At 39.5% G+C, this 15,924-nt stretch overlaps 1 protein-coding gene across 1 annotated transcript; it reads right to left on the minus strand.

Annotated features, from left to right (window-relative positions):
• Positions 1 to 6,909: 6,909 nt before the first annotated feature.
• Positions 6,910 to 13,323, minus strand: LOC127372446 (probable nuclear hormone receptor HR38). The gene is made up of 7 exons (XM_051416149.1): positions 13,197 to 13,323; positions 10,662 to 11,498; positions 9,923 to 10,052; positions 9,495 to 9,658; positions 9,141 to 9,343; positions 8,857 to 9,035; positions 6,910 to 8,752 (listed from the first exon to the last, which is right to left on the minus strand). The coding sequence occupies exons 1-7, from the start codon at positions 13,203 to 13,205 to the stop codon at positions 8,490 to 8,492; spliced, it is 1,785 nt and encodes a 594-aa protein (XP_051272109.1). The 5' UTR covers positions 13,206 to 13,323; the 3' UTR covers positions 6,910 to 8,489.
• Positions 13,324 to 15,924: the final 2,601 nt, after the last annotated feature.

Here is a 15,924-nt window from a genome sequence, read left to right on the forward strand (position 1 = left end):
CAGCATATTAGTTTAATATGTTAGCATGCAAACATTTGTTAATTAACACTAAATAAGTCATAGGTTGTGCTTGTGTTTGGTTATGAACCAGAGTATTGGACAATATTGGCCTCATGGTGGTTGACCTCAAAAGTTAAAGGATCACCAAAGTTATTGTAATTGATCTTGAGGGGACCATGAATGTTTGTGCCAGTTTTCATGCCAGAATCTGTCCAACGGTTGTTTCAGTTTGGACCAAAGTGGTGAACCGACCACCCACAGGGACAAACTGGTCCAACTAGTAAAATCTGTAAAGTCATCAGCATTTGATCCCAGTTGTTACACTATTAAACCAGCGAGGGGACAGGTGTGTTGATCTGGAGCCACTGTGAAGAGAGTTGTCCATGAAAATGTTTAGTCATGTTGGGTCTCTGGGAGCATTCAGTGTGTGTGCGTGCATGTGTGCATGTGTGCATGGCATTTTGGGTGTTCAGTCATGTGTTGACTGTGACTGATATTGGTTTAAAAATAGACCAACATTAAGGCAGCAGAGTCCTGTGGGTGCCATCCATCCACTTAGGAGGAGCAGCAGTTTTTGCCCTCAATGTCAACCCCTGACAGCTGAGTTCACAGCCAGCACCTTGTGATCTTAGACGGGTGCCAGTTCCCTCTACTTCAGACTAGTTATGTAACTCTTGTGTGAGGGATGGACAGCCTTCATCTCTCTCTGAGAGAGTCACGTCTTTGTCAAGATGCTTCTACTCACAGAGGATTTGTGTCGTTGCTTTATTTTTGGCTGAAACAACAGCTGTTAATATGTAGTATTTCCCTCTCTTATTATCATCTTGTTGTGTTGTTGAACATATTATCTGCATTGACTTCAGTTGCAGACATTTGCAATATCTGGTGACACTTTATGTTAGTGGTATTACTGTGTGAATAAAAGTACCCATAAAGACCCTCTCCACTCCACAGTGTGATGTTTGAGCTGCACTGTGCAGAATGATGTATGTCCAGAGTTTGTTTTCATATTCATCTGCTGAACGTGGAAAGTTTATCTGTGTTCATTGAAAATCTGATTTTAAGGGGCGGGGCCTACGAGCCGAGATATGTGAAATTAAATAGTTTGGAAGTAAACCTGATCCAGTATGAAACTTATACAAGTGTGTCTTAATACACGTCTCGAGGGGATATTTAAAGTTCTTACTGGTACTCACGATGTAAGAAAAGTTACAGTAGTAGTAGTACTGTAAAATACAGTAACATTTATTTATCCCTTGTTCCCCATAGTTTTAGAGTTTGTAGAGTTTTTAACTGGTCATGAAACAGGCTGAATTTAATACTGATGCTTCTATATGATCTACATATGTGAGCCACCGGGTCAGATTGGTTGATTGATGGGTTGGATAATAAAGTGTTATCCAGTCTTGTAATGTGTCAACTAAAGTTGATTTAAGTGACCTAATTGGCAAATTAAAGGAACAGTTTGCTATTTGTGTACACATTTAACAAGCAAAATATAAAATAGTAAAATATAGAGTTGCTGTGGATTGGCAAGAGCCAAGTTAGCTGTTTCCCCCTGTTTCCAGTCTTTATGCTAAGCTAAGTAGCTGCAGGCTGTAGCTTCATATTTAGAGTACATGTCAGTCACACGCAGTGTTTTCATAACTGTACATTTATTTATTCATTCATTTATTCAATCATTCATTCTTGTCTGGTGCTTTAAGCTGCCAGTCAAGGCAATATAAAAAAAGAGTCAAATGACTCTGTGACAATGTCAAAGAAAACACACTAATAGATATTTTCAGGCCTAATGAGTATGTACAGTATTGTACATAACATTCAACAAAGGTAAAGATAACACTCACACTCCATCTTTACACTGTGTGAAAGCCTGTACGTTAATTCCTATTTTTAACAGCTCCTCATGTTTCCAAGGACATGTGTGATCACTAACACAGCTCTTAATGTGACCAAAGCTGTTCAAGAAACATTACTTCTTCTCATGGTTGTACGTTTATTGATTTGAAATACCCATTAAAGTGAAAGAGGCTTCATCTGCATCTTTAATAATCAGACAGTGAATTGTTAATTGATGCAGTTATTTATATCTGCGTTGTACCTTACACCGTACCACACATCTCTGTACTACTGTGTTTGCTGGTTTGCACCATGTGTTTTCTCTGACCTTGAACCCCTCCCTCCACACACACACACACACACACACACACACACACACACACACACACACACACACACACACACACACACCACACCCTTTCCACCAGTCCCCCCTCCTCTACCACCATTCCCTATGCACTTGATCTATGTGTTGGGGCTCTCTGAAGCGTATGTGTGTGTGTGTGTGTGTGTGTGTGTGTGTGTGTGTGTGTGTGTGTGTGTGTGTGTGTGTGTGTGTGTGTGTGTGTGTGTGTGTTGCAGGGCTTTGCTGTGAATAACTCCCGGGCACGCACCCAGGAACTGTCATCTGCCAGTGCAACACTATCCATCCTGTCAATCTTGTTTTATAATTGTAACATTCTCAAATTCTCCGGCTGAGCAGAGAGAAGTTTCCAACATAGTGAGGCACACGCTGACACACACACACACACACACACACACACACACACACACACACACACACACATATATATTACACTCAAACACACAGACAGAGAGATGTTATTAATCAAGTTTTTAAAGCTAGAGTTTAAAGTTTATGGTTTGTAGTATAATATAAAAATATAACAGTTAAGTCTTTTTTTCTTTCCTGTTTTGCTCCAAACATCGTTTTTTAAACATTTTATATCAAACAGGTTTTCAGAAGTGACATTCGTCATTGTAATAAACAGGAACAATGTGTTTGTTTTCAATGGATTTCCCTTGAAATGAAATTGAGACTCGAGTCTGCAAACAGCATCAAATAGATTTAAACTATTTCTTTACAAATTGTCTACAAAACAACAAAATTAACAGTTTCTTTTGATTTTTCAGGTAATTGAAACTATTTATTTATTTTTTTTAGGTATTTTTTCGGGGCTTTTATTGCCTTTATGGTAGAGACAGCTGAAGATAGACAGGAAAGGGGGAGTGGGAGGGTATGACATGCAGCAAAGTGCCACAGGTCAGATTCGAACACTGCAGCGAGGACTCGGCCATGGTCTAACCCACGGTACATGGGTCGCCAGCTCTACCCACTGAGCTAACCGGGCACCCCAATTGAAACTATTTTAGAACAAGAGGAGAAACTTTAAAGTTCAATGGTGTAATCTTAAGTCTTTTTTTCCAATTTTTCATTACATTTTCTAAACAGTATGATTAAAATCTTTGGAGCATTAGCTTTAGAGCAACATCCATCTTTCCATCTTCCAGTGCATCACTGTCTGAGTGGCCTCTCAATAATACCCAAGGACAGAACGAAGACATTAAATGTCCACAGAGCAAACAGGTTTCCACCATCCTTTCCTTTCATATATTTCAGAAACGATAATTCAGCCGGCTCACCGTCCACTTATGAATTTAATCCTGCGGGGACTAAGAGTTTAAGACAGTGATCTGCGGCATACAGTTATCACAAGGATGGCATGAGCGATGACGTCTGCCAACTCATTTATCACCGGACTCTCTTAGTGAGAGAGTCCAGATCCAATTACAGTGGTTTCTATGGACTCAACAATGGCCTTCTATAAATACACTCACAGAGGGTTTTCCACACTCAACAACACACCCACACACATACTTGCACAAATACACAGTACGTGTACAAATGAGTCTGTGTTTGGATGAACATGGAAGACTCTGTGGTCCTCACTGCAATGAAAAGATCATGCCAACTTCTCTTAGACACCTTAATTTTTGTCTTTTTCTGATGCACAGTGAGGGATTCTGCACTGTGCTGAGAGGCTGTGGAAAATAAATAAGATGAATATCGGCAGAAGGACTTATGCACCTGTGTGTAGGTGTGTGTGCATGAAAAGGTACTGAAGAGACATAAGAGAGGAGAAAGAAACACAGAAGCCCCCACCGAGCACTAAACAGCTTCACAACGTTATTTACAGCTCAATCCATCAATAAACGACAGGTGCAGCATCCTCACAAACAAACCTATTAGCTTTCCTCCCGCTGGAACAATATCCTCTCCAGCAATCAGCTGCTCACACACATGCACACACACACACACACACACATAGACAGGAACACCTTGGGGACAGACCAATATGTTTCTATGTTGGACATGGCTTAATTGCTGAATACTTTGAAATTATTCTGAGGAAAAAGAATTAAAGTAATAGTTTTGGTTCCCCAAATGTGCTTCATTCATTTTTCACTGTTTCATTCAGGACTTGTAAAGAGTGTAGAACAAGTAAAGTTCTAACATCCAGCAAATATACTGGAAAGCATTAACAGCAAAATATACTGAAAATATCCAAGGTAAAAGTAAACATTTTGCAGAGAAATATCCCCTCTTTGTATTATATTATTATACAGTATAATTTGTTGTCCACAGAATATGAAGTCCCCCCTGACTTTTCTCATCGCGCCATCAATAGTTCAGAGTTTTCACTTATCCTGTAAAATATTTCAACATAATGGATTGGGACCAAATTGTGTACAAACATTTGTGGTTTCCAGAAGATGAATCTGCTAACTTTGGGAATCCCCTTACTTTTTCTCCAGCACCACCATGAGGTGTACATTTCTGGCTCTGAGTGAAATGTCTGGATATCCCTCTCAGGATGAATTGTAATAACCTTGATGATCCTTCGACTCTTCATCTTTCCATCATCAGGTAAAAAAAAAAATTTTTGAAAAACGAATGATATTCCCACCAGTCTAAGCTAACTTTATGTTTATTGCTAATTATATAAAGATACAATTGTCACGAAAACTGTTTATGCTGCACAATCCTGTACAGTTCAATGTACTATAACTACACAGCAAACATTTCACTGTGCTACATGTTCTCCAGTAGAGTACGAGAAGTTGGAGAAGCAAAGTGTAAAATGGAGCTCGGCATGTTTGTGCAACAAATCACGATGACAAGTGAGCCACATATTACTGGTCAGAACATGAATCGTGTGTGCAGGGTGTAAGGGTACAGTTTGTTCCTGGATGAAGAGTGTTGCATGTCAGGGCACAGGTCAAATGTTAGGGGGCCAATGGATGCTCCAGATGGTGCATTTCCACTTTTGGAAAAAGGTGGTGTCAAGAAGCAGCCCGAGGTCAAACATCAAACATGAAATATATTGACAGGGGAGCGTATTTTGAGTTTGGGTTTGGGCAATGTAACGTGGGCTAAGGTGTCTGACCTGTCATGGATACGTGACCATTGGTTCTGATAAGAAATGCTTTTAGTTAGAACCAAAACAACAGCTGCATTCATCTAAATTCTTCTGTACTCGTCTGCTGTTCCCATTACATCTGACTTAGGCAGCACGCTTGCCATTTTGTAACATAATGAACACCTCAATGCATGCTAGCTTTCATATTGCCTCCTCCTCGTTTCTCCCCTTGTTCCTTTTTTTCCACTCTGTCTGCCAACACCAAAATCCAGATGACCGGAACGTGGTGTACAGTAGGATCGAGTGTCGAGCGGCTGAATGCAGTCGGTGCTGCAGTCTGCTGTGGTTGAGAGTGGCACGGTGTCGTCTTCCCTTTGGTCGGCGATGTTGCCAACATTAACACCATGTGTGACAAACAACACAGACTCAGTGAAAAGGAGATGAAGGACTACTTTTGGTCACTTTTCATCACATCATTAATATGTAACAAATTGCAGCACAGTGAGTACTGTGTTAAATAAAACCTAAGCTTGCACTGAACCGGGAAACGTTTTCTAGACTCATCTTAAAGGATAGGTCCGGTCAATAAATCCCACAAAAAGAACAATCAGTTGATCTAAATAACGAGTTTTTGACCACGTAGCCATATGACTGTTATAGCTCATTCTATGTCCGCATGCTAACATGTTCACAGTGACAATGTTAATATGCTGATGTTTAGCAGGTATATGTTCAACATCGTAGTTTAGTGAGTTAGCATGCTAACATTTGCTAACTAACACTAACCACAAAGTGCAGCTGTGTCTGATGGGAATGTCTTTAGTTTTTTGAGGTATTTCGTCATAAATAAGTAATGGACAAACAGGTAATAAATCTTTTTTTTAACTGGTGATGGTGCTAATTGAAAAGTCAGGGGATTACCAAAGTTATTACTATTCATCCTGAGGGTGGGGCATGAATCTTTGTACCAAATATTATGGTTATCCATCCGACAGATGTTGAGACATTTCAGTTAAAACCACAAATGTCAACCTCATGGTGGCGCTAAAGGAAAAGTCAGGGATCACTAAAGTCATTAAGATTAATCTGAAAACCTTGAATGTTCCTACAACATTAATAAGCCACACTGTTGCACTGGGTGACATTTCCCTTTCTTTCTAACATACTGTGCGTACACTGTTGTCAATAGTGGCCAACAAATGTGTCATGTTTGACTAACATTTGCAAAAAACTACACTTCCCAGCTGTTTAAGGAAATTATTTAGTATATTTAGTATGTATTAGTGACCTGTTTTTAAAGATTTCCATCTTCACTAGGAACAAATGGAGTATAGAGAAATCAGAAAGTGTTGAGAGACCAACTAACATATTGTTGATTTTGGTCTTTTCGTGGGATTCCTATCCTTTATATAACCTTTTACCATTTCTGTAAGCCATTGCTTCCAAAGGCAAAATATAAAATATACACCCTTTGAATTTCAGACCAGGATTCAAGTTATGAAATGAAACTCAAACATTTAGAGAAACTGGAATCTTCCTCAATGGAAACTAAAGGAAACTAAAGATATATGTAGAGAAAGTATAGAAATGTCACATGATCTACAGGAACTATCACTCCACTTCCTAACATTTAAACAACGACAGGCAGTTGTGTGTTTTCAAAAAGATTTAATATCAAACATTCTCTTTTAATACTCCCGCACCATTTTACGAAAACCCTGGCAGTATTTTCAAAGTCCACACATGTCCCAAACAACACACATACAGAAAGAAATATCTATTTCATACTGTTTGAACACTGTCTGAAGTGCTCTTAGCTGCTCATCTTCTCATCACATATCACTGTGATGCCTTAAGATATTTCTTAAGTTCATTTTGAGATGAAAATAAAAAATAAACCCAACATATATATAAAAAAAAAAAACGACACAGTTCAGAAGAATGTGGAAGACAGTGGAAGAGTTTACGTACAGAGTCGAGGTTCAACACATCGATAACAAACATGAAATGCCTGCTTATGCATGTGGATTTTCAAGCGTTTTTGGGGGAAAACAAATTGTAGAAAGAGTGTACTGCAGCTAATTGTAGTCTTCTAATCTCAAGAGGGACGGCTCTACTGTAGTTATGAATTCCACTGCTTCAGGAACATGTGAACAGGATATAGTTCTTGAAGATCCTGAACCACCTGTCATCACTTGATGTGCTTCCTGTTTAGCAATGTGAATTGTGCAGTCAAGTATATATATGCTCTTTGTAAAACTGTACTGACACTCGCATCCTTCAGGCACTTCATAACAAAAGCTGGCACAGATCTGAAATCGTATTCAACAACCACGAGTACGAAATGAATTCTGTAAGGGATTAGCTCAGTTTTGGTATTAATTGGGACTCAATGCATGTGATATTTGGAATGAAAATTCACTTAGTGTCAGCTTTGTAAAAGGCACTTTGCATTTTCATTCAGCAAGTCCATTTTTGTTCTTAAAAACCCAAGAAACATGTTGTTACAGGGACAAGCGGTTGAAGAGGAACCCTGCCAGCATCAGCCTTCACAAGGTGTTGCAAAATGGTAGCACAAGAGTTATGGCAGAACATTTTGTTTAGTTTAAGGCAATAAGGTTTGTATCTGGTAGTATCAAAATGAGAGTAAACTTTGGTCCGAGACCTTCCACAGGAGCACGATTAGGACTAAAACTATCTTTTGTGATACAAAAAAATATTTCCCTTTTTAAAAATAGGACTCCACGTGGGATTCTGCCAGCCTTTCTGCTTAATAATCTACTGCCTCAGCTTCTTAGTGGGATCAAAAAGCAACTTTAAAAATGTGCTTTTTAAGAGATTAGTGTGTTTCTTTTGTTTTTAGGAAAAACTGAATATGTAACATTGAATTGCATCTACCCAAATATCCACGTCTTACTAGCTGCATACGAGGACAACATTCACACATCTAGCACAGCAATAAAGTCATTTTAGAAATGCACGCAAAAATATATATAAACTGTGTCCTTAAATGTTAATACCATTTCAGCTGAACTGAAATAAATCTCACACAGGTACCATATTCAATTTTAAAACTTGAAGTTAGAAAAATAATGGTCTCTTGAACAATGTCAGTCATTTGTCAGCACACAAGTCAGTGTGAGTCCAAAGATAAAACCTAACATTAGGTGTTTTGTGTCTATCGTTTTTTTTTTTTTTTACAAATAACACAATTGTATTCATGTTTTTTCAGAACGGCAGAGTATCCATAAAGATTTTCTCCACTATTGGTGGAGGAGGGACCAGGTCCTCCAGTTTCAGGTAGAAGATGCGCTGTAGGCCCTGTGTGCAAAGAGTCCTCAGTTCGGGGAGTTTGCCCAGAAGACGAGAAAGATAGTTGGGTTGGGCCCGGCTCGGTTCTGATCCGTTCCCGCTCACGTGTTCCCTTAAACAAGTGATGAGATGATTCTGAAAGTCCTCAACCCGCTTGGGCTCTTTGAGACCATGGCGATCTAGATGCAAAAGACATTCTCATGAGAAACACGGTCCTGAATATAACCATTAAATTCAAATGAAGTGAAATTCACTGTGACGAAAAGCAAACAGAAGTTCTCACCAGTGATGATTACTAGTGTGGCCAGGCAGGCAAACAAGGAGATGTCTAAATTCATGCGATGCAGGCTCTGGGAGAAATCCATGATGGAGTCAATCCAGTCACCAAAACTTCGAACGCACTGCAGTCGGTGGAGGACCACACCGTTACAGAAGATCAGCTTGTTATTCTCTGGATTTGACCTGCACAGTTTCAAACCAAGAGTACAATCAGCATATCGAAAGGTGCACATTAATACAGTATATTATTTAAAGAGTCATTTTGTTTTAACCATAAAAGAAGCCAACCTGTATGCAAGTCGCAGAATGAAGAGCTCAACAAAGGCACATTCAAGGAGCAGCTCCTGGTCCTCTGCGCAGAAATCTGTGAATCCAGGGATGGTTTCAGCCCAGTTTCTTATTACATCCAAAGAGCCGGTCAGCAGGTCATAAAACTGCTGGATATCTCCGGCATCCTCCTTTTCTTTCAGGTTGTCCACTGTCTCCTGGTACTGAGGAGGAAGAGGTGGGATGGGTCAGTGCTACTGAAAATAACTGCAAATACTATCAATGCTTTCATTCTACATCCTATACTGAGGTAACTGTAACTGATCTGATCGGTTCAAAGGAGCTCTGGATATGCTGCACTGTCTTGAGAGTTACCTTAGAGTAGTCCAGCTTTCCAATGGTCGGGTTTGAGTCTAAATGAGCCCTCACAAGAGAAGCGATGACGTTGACACTGGGGGTCGTGGATGAAGCCTCGGCCAGAGTCTTGGGTTTGGAGGGCAGACGACCCCGGCGACCCTTGAGGCTGTCTGTGCGTACGACTAAAAGAGGGAGACAGAGAAGAGGAGAGAGGAACACTTAGAGACATTTGTGACTCACATGGCCATTGCTGCACCCCGCAATTTAAAACACAACTGCTGTATCAGTTTCAGTTTCTCTTTTTCTGCAGTTGGCACTATAAGGCTCTGGTTACATATGTCTGTCATTCCTAGCTTTGGTTTCACAAGACTGTCATTACAAACCCCGGTTTCTGGTCATCATACATTAGTCACTGAAAGCTTTAAGAGAGTCTGACATTGCATTACCTTCTTTGACCATTCCCACTGCGAGACATTTCTGGAAACGGCAGAACTGGCAGCGGTTTCTCCTCCTCTTGTCCACTGGACAGTCTTTATTGGCAAGGCAGACGTACTTTGCATTCTTCTGTACAGTTCGCTGTCAAACAGGGAAAGAAAATTACATTACTATAGGTTTACAATGCTGCACATGTATAACAATGTAAATGACAGAAATGTGCCAATAAATCTGCACACTATCTTATGTTAGATAAGCAACAGAATTATGATTTCTTTTTTTTTAATCCACTCGATTTGCATGTTCAAAAAGCTTCACTTGTTTTACACCTGAATTTCTATTAACAAAAATACATATCAGTACTGGTATCAGCCAATAACCCTTGGTGCATTAATGGTAAAAGCTCAATATGAATGTCTTATTTAATCAGAATAATATACTCTTCTTTTGGATTTTTGAGGCTGAAACTTTTTTAAACAAACACATAATATAACACTTTTAATAAGGATCCCTTAAATTTTACAAGATATGTCCTCAACGATACATTGTACAGTTAAACATAAACTTGTCAGTGCCCTTTTGAATGGTTTCTAAACTACATCAAACATATCTTTGCTGCAATTTCTCTATACTTACCAGCCGATATATACATTGATATGGCTATCTATATAGGATAAGGTTTTATCAGCCGATATGTCACCACAACCAATTTATCAGTAGAATAAACCTGCAAATTTCTTTTCAAATTACCTTGAAGAACCCTTTGCAGCCCTCACAGGTGCGGACTCCATAGTGCTGACAGGATGCATTGTCACCACAAACTGCACAGCGGCCCTCACTGGATCCTGGGTTGTGGGTTTTAGGAGATGTCATGGCCCCCTCCCCTATCCTGGGGTTTTCCAGGGGTCCTTGCTCCAGAGACATGGGGGGGCAATGAAGTGGAGATACATGCTGCTGAGGAGACAGGAAGAAAGGGTCATCCTGGCCTGGCTGGACATCCTGATGTTGCCCCAGGGGAGAGTGCTGCTCTGGTGTGGGGCTGAAGCTGAAAAAGGAGAGCTGCTGGGCCATGGGGCCCTTGTCAGCCACAGAGGACGGGGGGGCCGAGGGGAAGGGGCTGAAAGGGGAATCCCAGACAGGTGCCGACTGGGTTTGAAAGCCCGGTGTTGGAGGGGAAGCAGCGGCATAAACTGGGCTTCCATAGTAGTCAGAGCCACATGATGACAGTGTTTCATCAAGGCAACTGAGCGCAAAGGACCCTGGGTAACAGCCATACACCTGGAGATCATCCAGCTTGAAGGCTTGGCTCTGCATCTGAGGGCAGGGACTTTCAGCTACCGCGGCATGGCTGAATGAAACTGTAGAGGCGGGGGGAGAGGTGGTAATCTTGCAGGAATAAGCATCAAACTCCCCCATGTAGCCATTTCCCACCAAGGTGTTGATGCTGGGCAACGAAGATGTAGACAGCTGGTCCTTTTGGCCACTGATGTCCATCATCAGTTTAGCACTGAGGTCAGGATTCAAGAACTCAGAGCTGAAGTAGGTGTCATGGGGCAGGGATGCATACTGGGTTTGTACACAGGGCATCTCTAGGACAGAAAACAGCAACAATTACTACGGATGAAAATAAACCCCAATGTTTGTCCATTTAAGACATTTGTTTAAATTAAATATATGTCAGTAAATATAAGCAAATCTATGTATGTAAATGTAATGTATATTCGAATTGTAAACCTTTCAAATACAGTGTATCCTTATTTTTTCAAAATAAAAGCATGTTAAATCACTAGGGATAACTAGGGCTGATTAGGGCTGTTTATTTAAACATAAGTATGTGGTAAGTTAATGCATGCAATGAAGTTCATCCAAGTAAATTAGATATTGCTTAAAACATTTAGGTCAGCATTTATTAATCCTCCCTCTGTAACCATCCAAACAGTAGCCAACAGCTTGAACAACATAGCTCCAGGCCAATCATTCCCCTTTAGAAAATGCGGATGGTGGTCCAGTGACGCAATCAAATATTGTCAGATATTGTGTTACTGGCTGTTAAGGCTCTGAAAACCTCTTTCAGTTGAGGGCAACCCTCTTGCAGCGACTGAACCAGGGAGTGTTGCAGATTGTATTTCAGGGTGGGCTGAATGCCAGCTGAAATGAGAAAGGTGGCAAAGCCTGTTCGTGTGTGCGTGAATGTGCCTGCTTGGCTGGGGGAATGGGCATGTATCCACAAGTGCGGATGTCCTCACCCTGTGGGCTTTTCAATACAAAAGTGAAGCGCACGTCACCAGAACACCTGAGCATTCTTTGAAAGTTGTTAAAGTTACACCAAATTGTTAAACTGCTAAACTTATAATTACGCTCGAAATATGGGGAAACCACAATGTTCAACTGTCCAACATGTATCTTATGTCCTATAAATATACCCTACCACTCTGTACATGTTCTTGTAGTGTATAGCAATAATAATAGACCCATGCATAAACACAAACTAAACTAAAATCATGATAAAGTCATGGTTGAGAATATAGACGAGACAGTTGATAGAAACTTTAGGAAAGTACTGTTGCACTAGTAGAACTACTACAGGAGTCACTTAATCAATCACTATCATGAAAATATCTACTAACTACTAACTAATAACAAAAAAATATTACAAAATATATGACAAAATGTTATTTATCATTAAACAGGATGCGCTGTTTACACTCAGCTGTCAGGTCTATTTGGTACATTGAGCTTCAACTAATGTCCGCTAGCCTGTAGATTGTTCTGCTGGTATGGTGTTGTTTTGTTGTTTATAATAATTTACAATGTTTGTTTATAATAATTTATAACATTTTGCCGTCTCCATTTATATCAATGAGGGAAGTCAGATCAAAACCCTTTTAAAATAGTTTCAACAAAACATTGAACATTGCTACCTTCGGGTAGGTATGTGTTGCAGGGCTGTTGTATTAGGATGCATTAGTTTTAGCAAGGTGCACCTAACAAACTTGCAGCTGAGTATGTAGTTCTGACTGCTACCCATGAAGGGAGGCTGGGGCACTTATGTCATCTTTACACATTATTTTCCAGTAAACCATTAAATGAATCAGAGTATAATGTTGAACTGCTGTAGCCCAGAAGTCCAGTCAGTCTTGTTCTATGGGCTTAAATTATTATGGTAGTTGCAGTAGTTATAATGAAGCAGTAAGGCAAGCATAGCAATCTAATATAATGTGCCCCCCTGAATAAATAAATAAATAAATAGTAATACATGCAAACAAACAGTCCACTTTGACTCACCTGGTTCATGTAAATATCCAGCTTTTCATTTATTCCAAACGAATGAAACTGATGAATGTCACCTCTGCCAGCTGCTGTCAGCACACACACTCATTCAAACCCATTCACACACACTCACTGGGTCAGACCGACGCAGGAGGCTCCATACACTCTTGTTTTATTTTGGCTGCGTCGACAAAAAGGCGGGTCAATGCCCAAAAATGGTGAACGGGGCGGTGGAACGTTCCGGGTTGCCGGCCAATCAGCGTCCGAATCGACACAGACGTTCTTCCGTGTGACGCACGCACGGGATACGGGATTCCATTGACGCAAGAGGCTTGGGGGGGCGTGCGTTCTAAATATAAACCTCCAACGACAGTGGCGCTCACGTGGGGCTATTACTAGAGGAAAATACTAAAAATAGCCGTAGTTTGGAGGTGCAGTCGTTTTATGACTGGAAATGTAGACATTATAAACGTTTACAACAGGAAGGTGAGTTATCACGTGACATACCAGGAAACACCTGTATGGGTTTTTTTTGTTGTTTTCATAGAACAGCTGGAAGCTCAAACTCTCTGCTTTCTCTCAGCCATTGACAGTATATATCTCAACCAAACTACCATGACAACACAGCAACACTTTGTGATTTTATTAAGGATTTTATACCTTAGCCTGTTCATAATTTACCCAATGTCTTCAATATTATAAAAACAATGGTTGTGTTATGTAGTTTTTCTGCTTTTATACATATGATCATTTATTAATATTTTAATGTTTTATTATTTGTTTGATATCGAACACTTTGTACCAACATAATAATTGTGACTATATTTTTCATAAGTTATCTCAAGGTCCATTAATGGCTGTTTTAATCACTGTTTTACATTGTGTATATATACTCATTATTACTTGGTAATAATTACTTTGTGTTTTATTCTGTGTTTCTGTTTTACTGACGCACTACCAATTGCTCTGTGGAGATAATGAAGTGATTGATGTGGATCCTTTGGACTTTTGACTCATCTTTTGACTTCTAAAATTCATAAGTAATACCAAATGATTGCATGTGATCCAGTTTAAGCAATTAACAATGAATTAGACAAGGTATCACTTTTTGAATGGTTGTGAAAATGAAGTTATGAAAGGGTTATGTTTGTCTTGTGTCTCTCTTTGAACATAATTAGTCCTCTGAGCACTGGAAGATAGATTCAATCTCCTTTATTTGGACCTACAGGATATTACAATTAAAACAATTTACACATTGAATTCAAGAGGTGTGAAATCATGAACCATTTCACATCGTAATGTCATCATCAGGCAATTTGCACTATGGATGTAAAGGCCACAGCTGCAGGTGTCAGCATCAGTTTAAGCATCATCCAATACCCCTCGTGTAATAACTTCTCTACAACAACCAAAAAAACCCAACACACTCGAAACCTCTCCGGGGATCTCTGGATGTGATCCGGTTTCTGTTTTTCACTAAAGAAAGTGAGAGGCATCATCCAGGGCAGGAAACAGCTGAGATTCTCTCCGAAGAGGGAAGAAGCAGCAGCTAATGTGACTGCCTACACCGGCCTGCAGTTAATGGAGGTAATTACAGGGGTGAGAGCGTGCCGCCATGTTGTGTACAGCATGATTATAAAATAACAGACCAGGCTGGATGTGTATATTCATGTAGTCTTATATCTTTCACTCAGTCACACACACACACACACACACACACACACACACACACACACACACACACACACACACTGGCATGTAGCCTAGTACACTTACACACACACACACGTATAAATACACAGCCAAAGGAGAACACACATACTATTACAACATTCCAGTGTCAATTAAGCACATCTGCCATGTTTTTGTAACTTTTACATTTTTATAGTAATAAACAGTAAGAAGTCATTTTCACCACACCATCAGATTACCAGCTGGCGAGGTTATAGTGCTATTTGTTTAGCAGTGGTGCAAAGTAACTATTTACTCAAGTACTGTACTTAGGTACAATTCTGAGATACTTGGATTTATGGAGTATTTCTATTTAAGACTTATACTGCGTTACATTTCAATGGCTACTTTTTTACTCCACTACATTTATTTGACAGCTTTAGTTACAAAATACCTTTAAAATTCAGATTATTAATACAAAAAACTAATAAATCATGATGTAGTACTGCAGCTACGCAGCAGTATATAGAGTAAATAAAACTAGCCCCACCTTTGGCTGCAACATTAAAATGATGTTTACACATTAATGCACCAATTATTATAATCCACTAATAAAATTATGGTCCATTAAGCATAATGAGGACTTTTACTTTTGGTACTCTTAGTGTCTATATATATATATATATATGTAAATATCTTTAAACAAGTAAATATGTATGTAAAATAGATTTATATACAGTATGTTACCATATTTGAGCTCCAGCAGAGTTTTTCACATGAAAAGGACTCAATGACTTGAGAATGAGAATTTAACTTGTAAAACAAGATCTGAAGAGCTCTAAAAATAAATATCCCAACAAAGTTTAAAAACATCTGATCCAGACAAGGCAAATGTCATTCACCAGAATGAGGCCAGTCTTACTGGAGTCCAGCAAGATTTAAAATCTAAATATAAAATTATTCCACTGCATTTGCATTTTGATTTTCATTTGCAGTCTATGAATATGAAAATATATTTGTTTAATATTTCTTTTCCACCATCATCCCCAACCCTCAGTGCCAGTCACTCTTT

The sequence above is a fragment of the Dicentrarchus labrax genome, unplaced genomic scaffold (assembly GCF_905237075.1).
Source record: "Dicentrarchus labrax unplaced genomic scaffold, dlabrax2021, whole genome shotgun sequence".
Lineage (NCBI taxonomy): Eukaryota > Metazoa > Chordata > Actinopteri > Moronidae > Dicentrarchus > Dicentrarchus labrax.